This window comes from Asterias amurensis, chromosome 7, assembly GCF_032118995.1.
Source record: "Asterias amurensis chromosome 7, ASM3211899v1".
NCBI lineage: Eukaryota > Metazoa > Echinodermata > Asteroidea > Forcipulatida > Asteriidae > Asterias > Asterias amurensis.
The window spans coordinates 24,399,162-24,412,691 of record NC_092654.1 but is presented as its reverse complement, the minus strand read 5'-3'; the positions used below and the strand labels follow the sequence as shown (position 1 = coordinate 24,412,691).

The 13,530-nt window shown below is 39.3% G+C and overlaps 1 protein-coding gene across 3 annotated transcripts in view; it reads left to right on the top strand.

The window, feature by feature from the left end:
* Positions 1–931: 931 nt before the first annotated feature.
* Positions 932–13,530, top strand: part of LOC139939686 (tyrosine-protein phosphatase 10D-like) — a 36,200-nt gene continuing 23,601 nt past the window's right edge. For 2 of the 3 annotated variants that reach the window (XM_071935754.1, XM_071935753.1), the window contains exons 1-3: positions 932–1,094; positions 12,223–12,256; positions 12,692–13,129. In XM_071935754.1, the coding sequence (XP_071791855.1) occupies positions 1,071–1,094; positions 12,223–12,256; positions 12,692–13,129 (496 nt within the window). In that variant the 5' untranslated portion in view covers positions 932–1,070. Of the gene's footprint in view, positions 1,095–12,222; positions 12,257–12,691; positions 13,130–13,530 lie in introns of those variants that run through there. The other variant, XM_071935755.1, reaches the window with a different exon arrangement.

The following is a 13,530-nucleotide window of genomic DNA, read 5'->3' as shown; positions in this document are numbered from 1 at the left end:
ATCCAATCATAAGCATAAAATAACAAGCCTGTGGAAATTTGGGCTCAATCGGTCATCGAAGTTGCGAAAAAATGACGAAAGAAAAAATACCCTTGTTGAACGAATTTGTGTGCTTTCAGATAGGAATAAAAGACTTCTAGCTAGAAGTCTTTTAATATTTTAGTGAGAAATTACCTCTTTCTCAAATCTACCTTACTTCAGAGGGAGCCGTTTCCCCACAATGTTTGATATTACCAACAGCTCTCCAATGCTCGTTACCAAGTCGGTTTTTAAGTTAGTATTTGTTTTGAGTAATTACCAAACGTGTGGTAGTTTAATTTAATTCGTGTGGTAGTTTTCAATTCATTCTGCTTGTTTTGTGTGTTGTTGTTGTTGTTGTTGTTTATTTGTCTGGGTTATTTTTTCTCGTTTTTGTTTTTGTTTTGTTTTTCAAATTGCTGCCTAAACCATGAATTCTGTCAAAACAAAATAAAACTAACACACTTCCCTAAATTGCTTTTTAATTCAAAAATAAATACTAAGTAATACCATAACTAAAATTTGGGCTCAGATAAGAATAACAGTTGCCGGCGGGAAAGACCCTTTTACCGTTAATTAGAAGTCCCAAAAGCGAAAGCGAAGGGTTCAAGCGTATTCCTTGACCCTACCTCTCACTCGTCATCGAACCGAACTCACACAATAACACTGACACTGCTCGGCCTAAGATTTAGCTCTGATGAAAATTGCTTCTCTCACTTACTAGCAACTTAGACTTGCAAACATCACCGGTCACCAAGCGTATAGCGTTTCTCTTGGATACTAGATGCATTACGTCGTTTCCGATCAGCACTAGTGGTTATACAGACTGTTGGCGAGTCTAACCATTTGTGACGACCATAGGGTTATAGTGTGTACATATAATAATGTATTCCCAATGTGTTGCAGGCAGACACAGCTGCCTAATATAAAAGGGAAGTACATAATTGTCGCGCAATATGGTAGACAGTTTCTCGCCTAAGCCATTCCCCGAAGCAAGCGCTGTTTGAAGCTGCCCCAAGCGGCAACGTAATATTAACGTGACGAGAAGAATCATGGCGAATGCTACAGTACTAAGGGTAAGTAATTTCACTTCGCAGAGCTGTTTTTCTGCAATGGTTTTTATCCAGGCAAGAACTGTTGAGTGGGTGTTCTTGATCATTATGTTAATTTCGATCACTTTGCATGCTCGGCTTTAAAGACATGTTGAGTCTCGTGCCTATATTCCCGTACGTCACAATGACTCGTTATGACCGAAAACGTAATACTTTCTCTTATCTTATTTGGGTAAATAGTTTACTGCTTGAGTGAGTGAAAATGTGTATTTATGGCAACCGTTATAGTAGCATCAAATGTTAGCTGTTGGATTAATCACATTTATATCAATGCGGGAATGTTAACTCCAAATAATACTGAACTTAAAGGGTGCGCACGGCTTAACCTACATACACGGTACCCAAAGTATCGACACCTATTAAGGAGCATGTTGTGACAAACCTAACTGCTTGATAGAGCGTCTATATGACATCAAAGTTAGAGTTACTTAAATCATTGAACTGTATTCTTTCTTCACACTCCTCTTTAATTGTGACTTTTTTTTATAAATTAAAAGACAATGGTATTATGGTGGCGTCCACACTACATCCGCTGAAGAGCCCATATTATTATAATGTGTACAGTCATTGATCCGACCTGATGGGACTAAAAATACATGCAAGTTTAGCATGGCGGTTGCGTATCACACTATATGGCCCATGATACTCTTCCTACGTTATTTCCGATTATTTTTCCCTTAAAAAGGTCAACAAAATGGTTGATAAATAGCACGCAAACTATCTAGCATCCTGTATGTAGTCGTCCTATTGTTTCATAAGGGCCAAAATATACGATACATTATGTAGGCTACCATTTTGTTACTCGGGTTTCCCGCGCTGCTAACTTGTGCTTAGCAAAACCCGTTAAGCAACATGTGAATTGGTTTGCCATTGGGATGACAGACAGGTGTATTGCCTTAGCTAGATATATCTTGTTTTTAAACCTACCAGTTTTATATTGTATTAAGCCTTTTTCTTTATATTGTAACAAACCACTTCAATTTTAGTTTCAATTTCTCAATTGATGGGGTTTGCATGAGCGAGTATTTATTAATTTGTTGAAGAAGCCTACAAAACGGGGGTAAGTTTGACCCCTCTCCGGTTGTTTCTTTGAACTTCGTCTGTATGCAATGAACTGTTATGAATAAACAGCAAAATGTCACCAGTCTCTGTTTGATCCAGTATTCAGGAAGCTGCATTTTCTTCACAGTCTCTCTTTGGGGTCACCGGTTGCCAAGTAGACCCCTTGAAAGGGGGCCAGAACGGAACCCTATAGTTTCTAGCGGCAGCGGCATACACATGGTTTGAAATGTCAGTGTGTACCGCTCAAAGAATCTCACGATCAACCCTGGGTATTGGGGATACCTCGTGATGCTGACTGAGATTTTGTATTTATATTTGTTGGCAAGAATTGTACAGACTTGAGCCTTGAACTTGCTATGGCTAGGTATAAGGGGTAAAGCAAATGGTCTCCGTGGTATATGTGTCATGCTGACGTCATTGGGGGGTGCTTGGGGGCCTGTATAGAGAGGATAACAAGACAGTAAAGGTATCCGTACCTTCCTTGCTGTAAAACACCGTCTCAAAAGGAGGTGATCACCTTTTGTAATTACTCTAAAAGGGTTAATTACCGCAACAACTTCATAGGTAAGAAGCACTGCAGCTGTTAAAGGAACACGTTGCCTTTGATCGGACGAGTTGGTCAAAACAAAAGCGTTTGTAACCGTTTTTTATAAAATGCATATGGTTGGAAATATGTTTTAAAAGTAGAATACAATGATCCACACAAGTTTGCCTCGAAATTGCGTGGTTTTCCTTCTACTGTGCGAACTAACATGGTCGGCCATTTATGGGAGTCAAAATTTTGACCCCCATAAATGGCCGACGTGTTAGTCGACGAGGTAAAAGGAAAACCACGCAATTTCGAGGCATGTCTGTGTGGATCATTGTATTCTACTTTTACAACATCTTTCTACCCATATGCATTTTATAAAAAACGGTTACAAACGCTTTTCAAAGACCAACTCGACCGATCCAAGGCAACGTGTTCCTTTAATAATGTATAACATTTTAAGAAACAATTCCCTTACAAAAGTTGTCCTCCGTTTTACGGATGCAATCTATTGATGGAAGACGAGCGGATCACAAAACTTAATCTGACCTTGAAGCTCCTCTTTAAGGTCAATCCTTTAAAAAAAGACCATATGATCAAATGTTGCGTTACCGATCTAGATACAATTTCTGTGTAAGCTAAAATGAGATGAACTACCCCCCCCCCCCCCGCCCCGATTTACTCTACAGTAATGAACCCAACTATGTTCATAAACATTAAAGGGGCACTTTGTCTTCGGAACGTGATTTTTTAATGATATGAAAGCGTTTTTATATTTTTATGAATTGGCCTATGGTTGGACATATTATAATATTAAAAGCAAAATACATGGGCTGCCTAATATCCCTTGAAAATTTGTATTTTTGTAACTTGATGACAGACAGAGCCGCTTTTATTTGTTGAACCAAATGTTTGCCTTCAGAAATGGCCGACCGTACGTTCCGCTTGTATTTCAAGAGACGCATTTATTTTCCTTTGTTAATCACAAGGCCTACTCACTTATTACAAAACAATAGGGGTGTTTTGTACATGAATCCTCCTTGGAAAGGTTAAGGAGTAATTCCAAACAGTAGCGTCTTATGAGATTTGAAGGCGTTGCCCCTTTATATTTGACACCAGATGTATACAAAAACCAGTTGTTTTTTGTGCGCGTTATTTGATTCAACGTATATTTGTGCTGAAGACGTTCATATTATTCCGAGATCGCGGGATTCTACACTATATTAAGTATAAATTGCGTATTGTCACGAGGAAGTAAAATAAAGAAAATATAATTTTGTTTTTCTTACAACTGGAGTGGTGGTATACGCTTTGTTTTCATAGTAAAGCCTTCAAGGCTGTTTGTATAGTGTGATTTACAGTTCATATCCGATTGCAGTGGAAATCAGTTTCTTGAATTATGGTCAAATGTCAGCGACAAAAATGGACAAAAACAACCTTCGGGCTTTCAGTGATATACTTGGGAGACTTTTAAACGCTAGGTTGCAGCAGATTTACCTGTGTAATATCAATTGTTTACGTAGTTCTGAGCATGCTCGTTTTTCCAAGAACAATAATTTTATCTGGTAAGTCTACTGAAATTCTTGATGACAACTTTTGTAAGGCATGCAGGAAATTTGATCGCTTATATCATGCTTATATTAAGTGCACTGTAAGTTTAGTACGGAGTATTGAAGCGATGGATAAGTTGGTTTTCTTTATAAGCTGATCGGTCCATGAGCTTGCATTTATATGTTTACGTCACCATCAGGAAACAACACAATTTCACAGAAACAATTTATTTCAAATCATTTTGTTTAGTTATAAATGAATATTGGTTTATTTAACATAATTATTACTAACCACACAAATTAGGGGTTTTGTGTTATGGACGTATCACCGCGTTTACACTTGATCATCCTACAAGGATCAAAGGGGGATCAGATCCCGAAAGCGAGATCAAGCATTTTTGTGCCGCGTTCACACTTGAGTATGATCTCACATTGATCTCGCATAGTTAAACGGAAGTTCAGTTCAGCTGACTGCAAAGGTTACTGCGCGAAGTCAATGATTGCGGCAGGTTTTATATTGTATGACCTCACACCGGGGATGTGAGCATCTTAAATTGCAGGACCTTGTCTCGATCTGCGTTTACACTTGCTCTTTGATCGCCTTCTGATCTCCCTTTGGTCTCGCTATAAAGGGAAATCAAAAGAGAGGATCTGATTCTGATCCTGATCGCGTTCACACTAGCGGGTGATCTCCCTTTAACTGCCCTTTGATCAGATCCTCCTTTGATCCTCTTATAGCAGGATCAAGTGTGAACGTGATGTGTATTTTGATTATTGGGGTTTGGTAGTGAGAGCTGACAGTATAGTTGTAGATGGAGAAAATGGTTCGTGTGATCACGCATACATAAATAAAAACAGGTTGTCATAAATCCGTTGCGTGAGTCAGGCGAACAGAGTAGAACAACTGCAGTGTGTAAAAACAAAATGGTTTTATTTTTTTGTTGCAACAATCGAAATCAACACAACTGTTCCATTTTTCAGGTTTTCAGATACAGTTTCTCGAAAAGAAAAAACTTTAGAGGAAAATATGAAACGGAAAAAGGAGGTTCCATTATAAACTTCATAGTCAGTATGCTGTTGACATAAACAAAGATGTTTTTATTCTACAGCCAATCCTGCGCATTTAGTTTATAACTTTTTGATTTTATTTTTAATTTGCAATATTATATTTGTTAAATTTTGACCATACTCGCAAAATCTTTCTCAAGTTAGATGGCAACTTCTGTCATGACTATTGGATTGTGTTTCCAGTGAATTTATGGAATGAGATAATTCAAATGAACCGGCATACTTCCTTCCCTTTATATCACGTGATGCCCCCCCCCCTCCCAATCGCCATCACTTTGCTTAGTGGACACAGTATACTCCCATGTTTATGGTTCATAGATATTTAGACCCTTGGCCCACTGTCAGAGAGCTGCTAAGCACCACAAACTGCTTCTTACTAGAATAAGGTTACCAGCCAATTAGGTGCAATTTCGCATGAAATGTGTTGTTATTATTATGGTTTATGCATTAATTTACTGTACTTATGTCGGCCAGTTATTCATGTCATGTATATATTTTTTTATGTAAACATACATTCTATTAAGAACTACTAGACATTAATTGTGTCCTACTTATTTATGCATGAAATGTCCTGTTAAGCACTGTTTTTCTGCTGATGGGCTTTGGACAAGTGCTATAGGATATAAATAGAATATGTCTCAATCATCCAACGGGAAACGCTTCGCTAACCGCAAGGGGCTTCCCGCTTTTATTTCTTCGTGTGTGAAAAGGTTTGTTGCCTTTTTTTCAGACTTCCGTACTTATTGTGAAACAATGCATTTAGGAAACAACTTTCACTTTAAAGTCTGACCCCTGACATTGAATGGAGACTTGCGCACTATGGTAAATATTTTGGTCAGCATAGACCCCAAAAAAGAATACTACTTAATAAAATAAACTGTTGAAGACTATTTGTATGAAGCTAGCCTTCGGGCTATGTCACACGGGTTTCAATGAAACAATTATTTCCTGACAATCTTCATTATACAAAAAACCCATGCACATTTCATTGTTCACAAATTTTCTTGATTGTTAGACAATGTTCTAGAAATAAAACATGCTCTGCCCCTTTCCCCTAATGCTTTGCCATTATGCACTGTCATGGTCCTGCATTATGCACTGTGTGTGCAGTTGGTTGACTCCAAGTTGCCTGTAAAAATTGCCTCGTTACAAGACCCTCTATATTCCCCATTACACATTTGCATTTTTCTCTGAACTGTGTGGCGAGTGGATTTCTTAAAAAAAATTTGTTTCCGTTTTTTGATACTTTTCCACAATCAGGTTACATTTTCCAGGAGACGTTATCTCATCTGCCGGTTCGACGGTGGCATTTGTAATTTAATCCATTTACACGAAAACATCGAAATGGCGCAACTGACATTTTGAAATTAAAGCTGTTTTGCAGAAACATTTTTCTTTTCGTTATCGTAATTACGAGGAAATTATGGAAACAAAAAAATCAAGCGTTATAAAACAACGTTCTTGCGGCAATATTGAACATGAACGAACGTCCATTGTTTTATCAACTTCAAATGAAAACCACTTTCATGTCACTCAAACCTTAAGGTATAATTTGATTAAACATTTTAAACTATACGGAACTGTTAATTAAATTTAAGATTAACTCAACTTTACAGATCTTGTTAAAGTAGAGTACCGGCAATTCAAACAATAATTAATATGGCCCCATTGGGATCTCCTTTGTTATGTAACGCCTTTATATAATTGGTTCGATATATTTCAAACAGTTTAAAGGTAGCCTTTGGTAATTATTCCGAAAATTAATGACCGTAAAAACTAACTTTGTAAGAAGCACTGCAGCTTATGATAATAACACATTGTCTGGCTTGCTTGGGATGTTCCACCATAATGGTCGGCCATGATTAACACATTGTCTGGCTTGCTGGGGATGTTCCACCATAATGGTCGGCCATGATTAACACATTGTCTGGCTTGCTGGGGATGTTCCACCATAATGGTCGGCCATGATTAACACATTGTCTGGCTTGCTGGGGATGTTCCACCATAATGGTCGGCCATGTTTAACACATTCTCTGGCTTGCTGGGGATGTTCCACCATAATGGTCGGCCATGGTTAACACATTGTCTGGCTTGCTGGGGATGTTCCACCATAATGGTCGGCCCTGATTAACACATTGTCTGGCTTGCTGGGGATGTTCCACCATAACGGTCGGCCATGATTAACACATTGTCTGGCTTGCTGGGGATATTCCACCATAATGGTCGGCCATGGTTAACACATTGTCTGGCTTGCTGGGGATGTTCCACCATAATGGTCGGCCATGATTAACACATTGTCTGGCTTGCTGGGGATGTTCCACCATAATGGTCGGCCATGATTAACACATTGTCTGGCTTGCTGGGGATGTTCCACCATAATGGTCGGCCATGATTAACACATTGTCTGGCTTGCTGGGGATGTTCCACCATAATGGTCGGCCATGGTTAACACATTGTCTGGCTTGCTGGGGATGTTCCACCATAATGGTCGGCCATGGTTAACACATTGTCTGGCTTGCTGGGGATGTTCCACCATAATGGTCGGCCATGATTAACACATTGTCTGGCTTGCTGGGGATGTTCCACCATAATGGTCGGCCATGGTTAACACATTGTCTGGCTTGCTGGGGATGTTCCACCATAATGGTCGGCCATGATTAACACATTGTCTGGCTTGCTGGGGATGTTCCACCATAATGGTCGGCCATGATTAACACATTGTCTGGCTTGCTGGGGATGTTCCACCATAATGGTCGGCCATGGTTAACACATTGTCTGGCTTGCTGGGGATGTTCCACCATAATGGTCGGCCATGATTAACACATTGTCTGGCTTGCTGGGGATGTTCCACCATAATGGTCGGCCATGGTTAACACATTGTCTGGCTTGCTGGGGAAGTTCCACCATAATGGTCGGCCATGATTAACACATTGTCTGGCTTGCTGGGGATGTTCCACCATAAAGGTCGGCCATCATTGTCACTTGGAAAGTACCTTAAATCGTGGGGTTGCGTTGACTAAGAAATTGCAGTGCAAGGACTGTTATTACGCAGGACTTGTAAATAGCTGAAAAATATATATAGTCGCAGACAGTTTTCAACCATTATACACCAAATAACAAATCTATGAACATTTGGACCTTCGGTTGTGTTAGTCAGAAGTAATCTTCTTAGAATCTCATATAACGCGTGTTTCTGTTCTAAGTTTATAAATGTAGTAAACTTGTAAACATTCAACATTTAAACGTTTACAATAATTATCTTATTCTTCTAAGCAGTTTCAGCTATTTGTTCGCTCGCTTCTCTAAAGACCCACAGGGTGACTATTTATAAACTCTTGAAGTCATGTCATTCGAGATAATTTACTGACTGTTCCAGGGAAGCTCTAATCATCCACATGTTAATTCTCATTGATTTCTTGGGGCTGCAGTCAGGCCTGGGTTTCGAAAATAGTCATTGTGTGACGTCATGCTCTAGACCAATCACAGGGCAGGATCGGCGCAATGAGTGGTGCTATAATCTCTCACACCGCACGATGTGACAAACAAACAAATCCAACTCTAGTCAATTTTTTGTTCAACCCCAACAAATATCATTCAAAGATTTACCCAGTCAGTTTCCCTCGTGGTTCATAATAATTAATAAAAAAACTGGCATGTAAACAAAAAGCAAGTGAAAAAGATAACGGTAAAGTTAGGATCATAGGCTAATGTTAAATCTTTCCTCAGGATACTTGGAAGAAATGTCAATTTTAGGCTAGTCGGGTTACGCCAAACCTTCCCCCGACTGTTTCTTACCTAATTAAATATCCGGTTCTACTCGAGGTGCTTCATTCATGTCACTTTAATGTTTTAGTTCTCTTGTATATTCTATGTAAAAACAACAAACTTACAGCGGTTTTCCCTCTATTTACATTGTATTCAATGTCATAGCCTAGTTTGAAATATCCGGAATTAGTTATTTCCTTTTGATGGCTTCAGAAAACAGAAAAGCCATCTGGATATTCATCCGCACGCTTTATAGCTCAATAATGTTATCGATCATGCATTAAACAGCTCCGTGTCGCTAGCTGGCCCCTGTGCTAGGTTTCATGTCATGACACATGAGGCAATTTACAAGCGACCAGTTCCAGGCACCAAGAAAAGAATCAACTCTAATTTGAATTCTTACACTGTTATTTCTGGGGATCGTAAGACATTGTTTGAAAAATATTCCTGTGCTACCGGAGTGGTTCTGGTTGCCTCCAAGTTGCCTGTAAAAGTTTCCTCGTGAGGCCCTTAAGCCTATCCGATTTTGAATATTATGTGCGATGCGTCATGCGAGGGACGGAAAGTGATATAAGGAAGGACTGTAAGAGGGGATCCAATGTCAAATTTAATGTGATGCACCCATTTTCAAATGGATATAGAGTCTTTATGGACGTGGGATACTATATTACAAGTCTGCAACCGCAGAATAATTTGGTACACTTTCAGAGCAAAATTTGAACTATGACATCACAAGTGGACATAAAAACAAATGGATCTAATCATTTCGAACTAAAGTCACCTGGAAGTGGTATTTTTGTCAAAAAAAGCTTTTGTCAAGAAAATAATGTTTTGATAAGTGGAATATGAATAAGCAGTTAACTAAGGTTAAAAAAATTAGTTTCCATTTTAATACAAATTTAAAAGTAGGCCCGACCCGGGTGGGCGTTGTTCGTGACGTTGATCGAGGCACGATATTTTAAGAAAAAATGTGTAGTCTGGCCCCGTACACTACGTCTGGATACCTGATCGGTGTAATGCTGACTTACAGAACTATGGTCACGGAGCAGACTGAATGCACTGCATGGCTGCTGTGCGGACGGTCCACTCGGATTCCCCAGCATGGCGAATCGCATGCAGTGCCAACGCAAGATAGTGACGCTTGGCGCAAGCTAAGAACACCCTCGAAGTTTTTTTCACGTTAGGAAAATAATCCTTTAGGTTCGTCACGTCTTTCCGGTACCTTCTTCGACTTACCACTAGCTGGAAAAGTTGTTGGGATGGCGTCATGTTTTAGAAAAGAACGTTCATGTCAAAAGGTGTTGTGTGGTGTGGTGTACTCCGGATTCTCGAAGCACGACGGTTTGAAGTGTTTGCTGCACATTACAGTGCTGGAAAAGACGTCGGACCGGACCACTTTGCAAACTGACCCCATCTTTAGTTGTTTTGCTACATCCAGCAGCAATACACCTGGTCAACATTGCCGAAAAAATGCAAGAAAAACGTGGGGTTTTTTTTCGAAACGTACGACTCTAGGACTTGCATGTACTTGCACGTACGTGTGTTCGATATTCGATCGAGGCAAAGTCTGCCTCGATTGACGTCACAAAGGGGGAAGGCGGAGTCACCCCTCGAGGAACTTTATCTATTTTTTATAAACATATCAATCATTACAAACAGTATTACTCAAACAATAATTTTATTATTCACAAACATATCTCTAATGATTGAAGAAAAACAATTTCTATTTCGAGGTTGGAAGATCAGTTTACTCTCATCAAAATGTATAATGAACTTTAAAAGACTTCCCGTACAAAATGGACACATTAGTTTAGTTGAAGTATTTATGACGTCATTGGATGGTTTGAGTCTGGACAACAATAATACCGTTTACGTAAGTTTAGAGAACTTGAAGAAAAAACATTCACTTTTATAAAGACTCGGTCGAATGCATCGCATACAAATTTGACATTGGAAGCTCACCAGGGGACATGTTGAGTTGGTGTTATTATTTTGTTTAGATCTTGCACGGTTTTGGGGATGATAGATCCTGCGGGTAGAGCACTTTAAAGTTTTCTATTTTTAGAAAATATTACTGTGAATCAAAAATAATATAATCGTGTTCCTTGTCGACTTATGTAGTTGTTCATATGAGACCACGGTCATCTTTCATGCAACTTTTAAGGCAACCACTCGAACACTTCAGTAGCACAGTTCCTCTTACGGCAACTAACCCGTCCCTATCACTGTCGTCCCCAAGAACATTGTGACAAAACTGTAATGTGGATGCATATATGTTATTAATAGAGATTGCCTGGAGCTGGTTGCCTGTAACGACGGATCTCGTGGGGACGTGACACTATAGATTCGATGATCAGTTCAAGTAGGTCTCTGCGTCATTTTGTAATTTTGGTAATTTTTGCTCCGATGGCTCTCAACAGAAACGTCTTAGTGAGTGAAACTTCTTAAAATAACAGCCTTTAAATCGCATGAGTCACACGTGGTATTTAAAGGACTTATGCGCTTTCTATTTGGGAGTTTTGAAAGCAGCCGGCTGTGTGTTTAATACTGCTGATTTCGATTAGTTATGAAGTATACTTTACTCGGGCAAACTGTAAAAGCTGAGTTTAAATGATGGGTTTCATAGAAGGGAGGGGAGTCCTATTATCAGCTGTTGCCTGAGTTCTCTTTCACTCATACGCCGATTTGAACACTTTATTATTGCTTATTTTTGGGCAGCACAGGTATGGGGCTTGTTAAAGGCTTGAGCAACAAATGAATTACCAAAACAAAATGTCTACCCATTTAATAGCAGAATTGAGGAGAGCATTCACAAAGTGAAGGCATCCATGGCAGTTTGGCTGGTAACCGTATCATGATTACCCCTAATATTGTTGTAATGGGCCTGATGGTACCACTAACGAAATAATAATAAACACTTTGTGAATTATGGCCGAAGCAGACTTTATTTTCTGTAAGCAATTAGTGTATGATGCCTGAATCAAATTTGTGTGATTGAAATAACTTAATGAATAAGGAAGTTTCCCAAAGGGCAATTGAACAAAATTACAATGTTTGTTTGCCAATTAATACTTCCCCTAATACTTATTGTAATTATTTGTATGTTGTATTTCTACAGATATCGTTGGCTGCTTATTTAACTTTGATTTTAGGTAAGTATTAACGACCGTTGTAATTTGTTGTAATGACAGGCACCTGCTATTGTGTTATTGTTTAACTTCTTTTGTAATAAAGTTGTTTGGTTTCGTCAGAATCTGTGAAAGGAAGGGAAACCATTGCGAGCAGATTCACCCCACATATGATTTTTTAAGTTATGACAAAAGCATTTAAGCTTACAAAGTTCACCACGAACCACTTGTCCAGAGTAGATGTTTTTCTAATATGCTACTGCCAAGAATACTCATATAAGACTCCATAAAAAATCATACTTTATTATTTAAATGTTATTGGTTCGATAGAAGCAATCATGTGGATGAACTTATCTTGCACTAAATCCCACGTGACTGCACAAAGACACAGTGCTGTAGGCCTGTCTTATGAAGTTGAAATCTTTTTGTTAATGATTTTTTGGTGCATCCTCATTCCAGGGACGAGTTTTGTTTCAGCTGTAAATCAAACTACATCTCCATCTACGGAAAGTGCGCCCACTTCATTAGACAGGGGGACAGAAGACACATTCACTGGCGCAACCTTTTTGGAGGGCGACACTTTCTCCCCAGAAGTCACAACTGATCTAGCGCCCTCTGTTGCCACCTCAGCCACTACAGCAGTTTTGACAGAACTTGGGATTACGGCATCCGCCGTAACATCAGTGGATGGAAATTCTACAAAATCGTCTGGAATTTCATCATCTCAAAGCGGAAGAGATGAGTTGAGAACTCTGGTAACGTCCACAGATGTTTCTACCATATTTCCCGACCAAAATGGTGTATCTACGGAAAGGACAGGGCCCTATGTGCCGTGGACACCAGACGGAGTCGACCCAACAACTACCTTTGCTGATGTCAGTCGGCAAACTACACCGTGTAATTATTTTTTTGTCACAGTCAGTCTTTCTTAATTTGCCGTGGGGCCTCAAATAATGGATGATTTATTTTATGAAGTCCCTGCCTTATAATATTAGATATACCATTTAAATTTTGCTATAAACAGTTCTACTGCGCACGATTACTTCGGGTACCCATTAATTCAGTTATTCTTGACCAACTGAACTGGCTCTAATTTCGCCTAAAATTTCCACTAAGACAAAAGTTTCCTATGTGTGGTGCACGTACCAACAGTAGAAACCCATGCAGCCAATGTAAACCGTTGCTAATGCTAGTCTGGATGACCATTGACCAGACAGTATTTTGTGACAGTTTTGTGTGTGCCATGGTATGACCTAAGAGCAAGGAAGACAGTGTCTCCAAACTGCCTAGTATAAGTT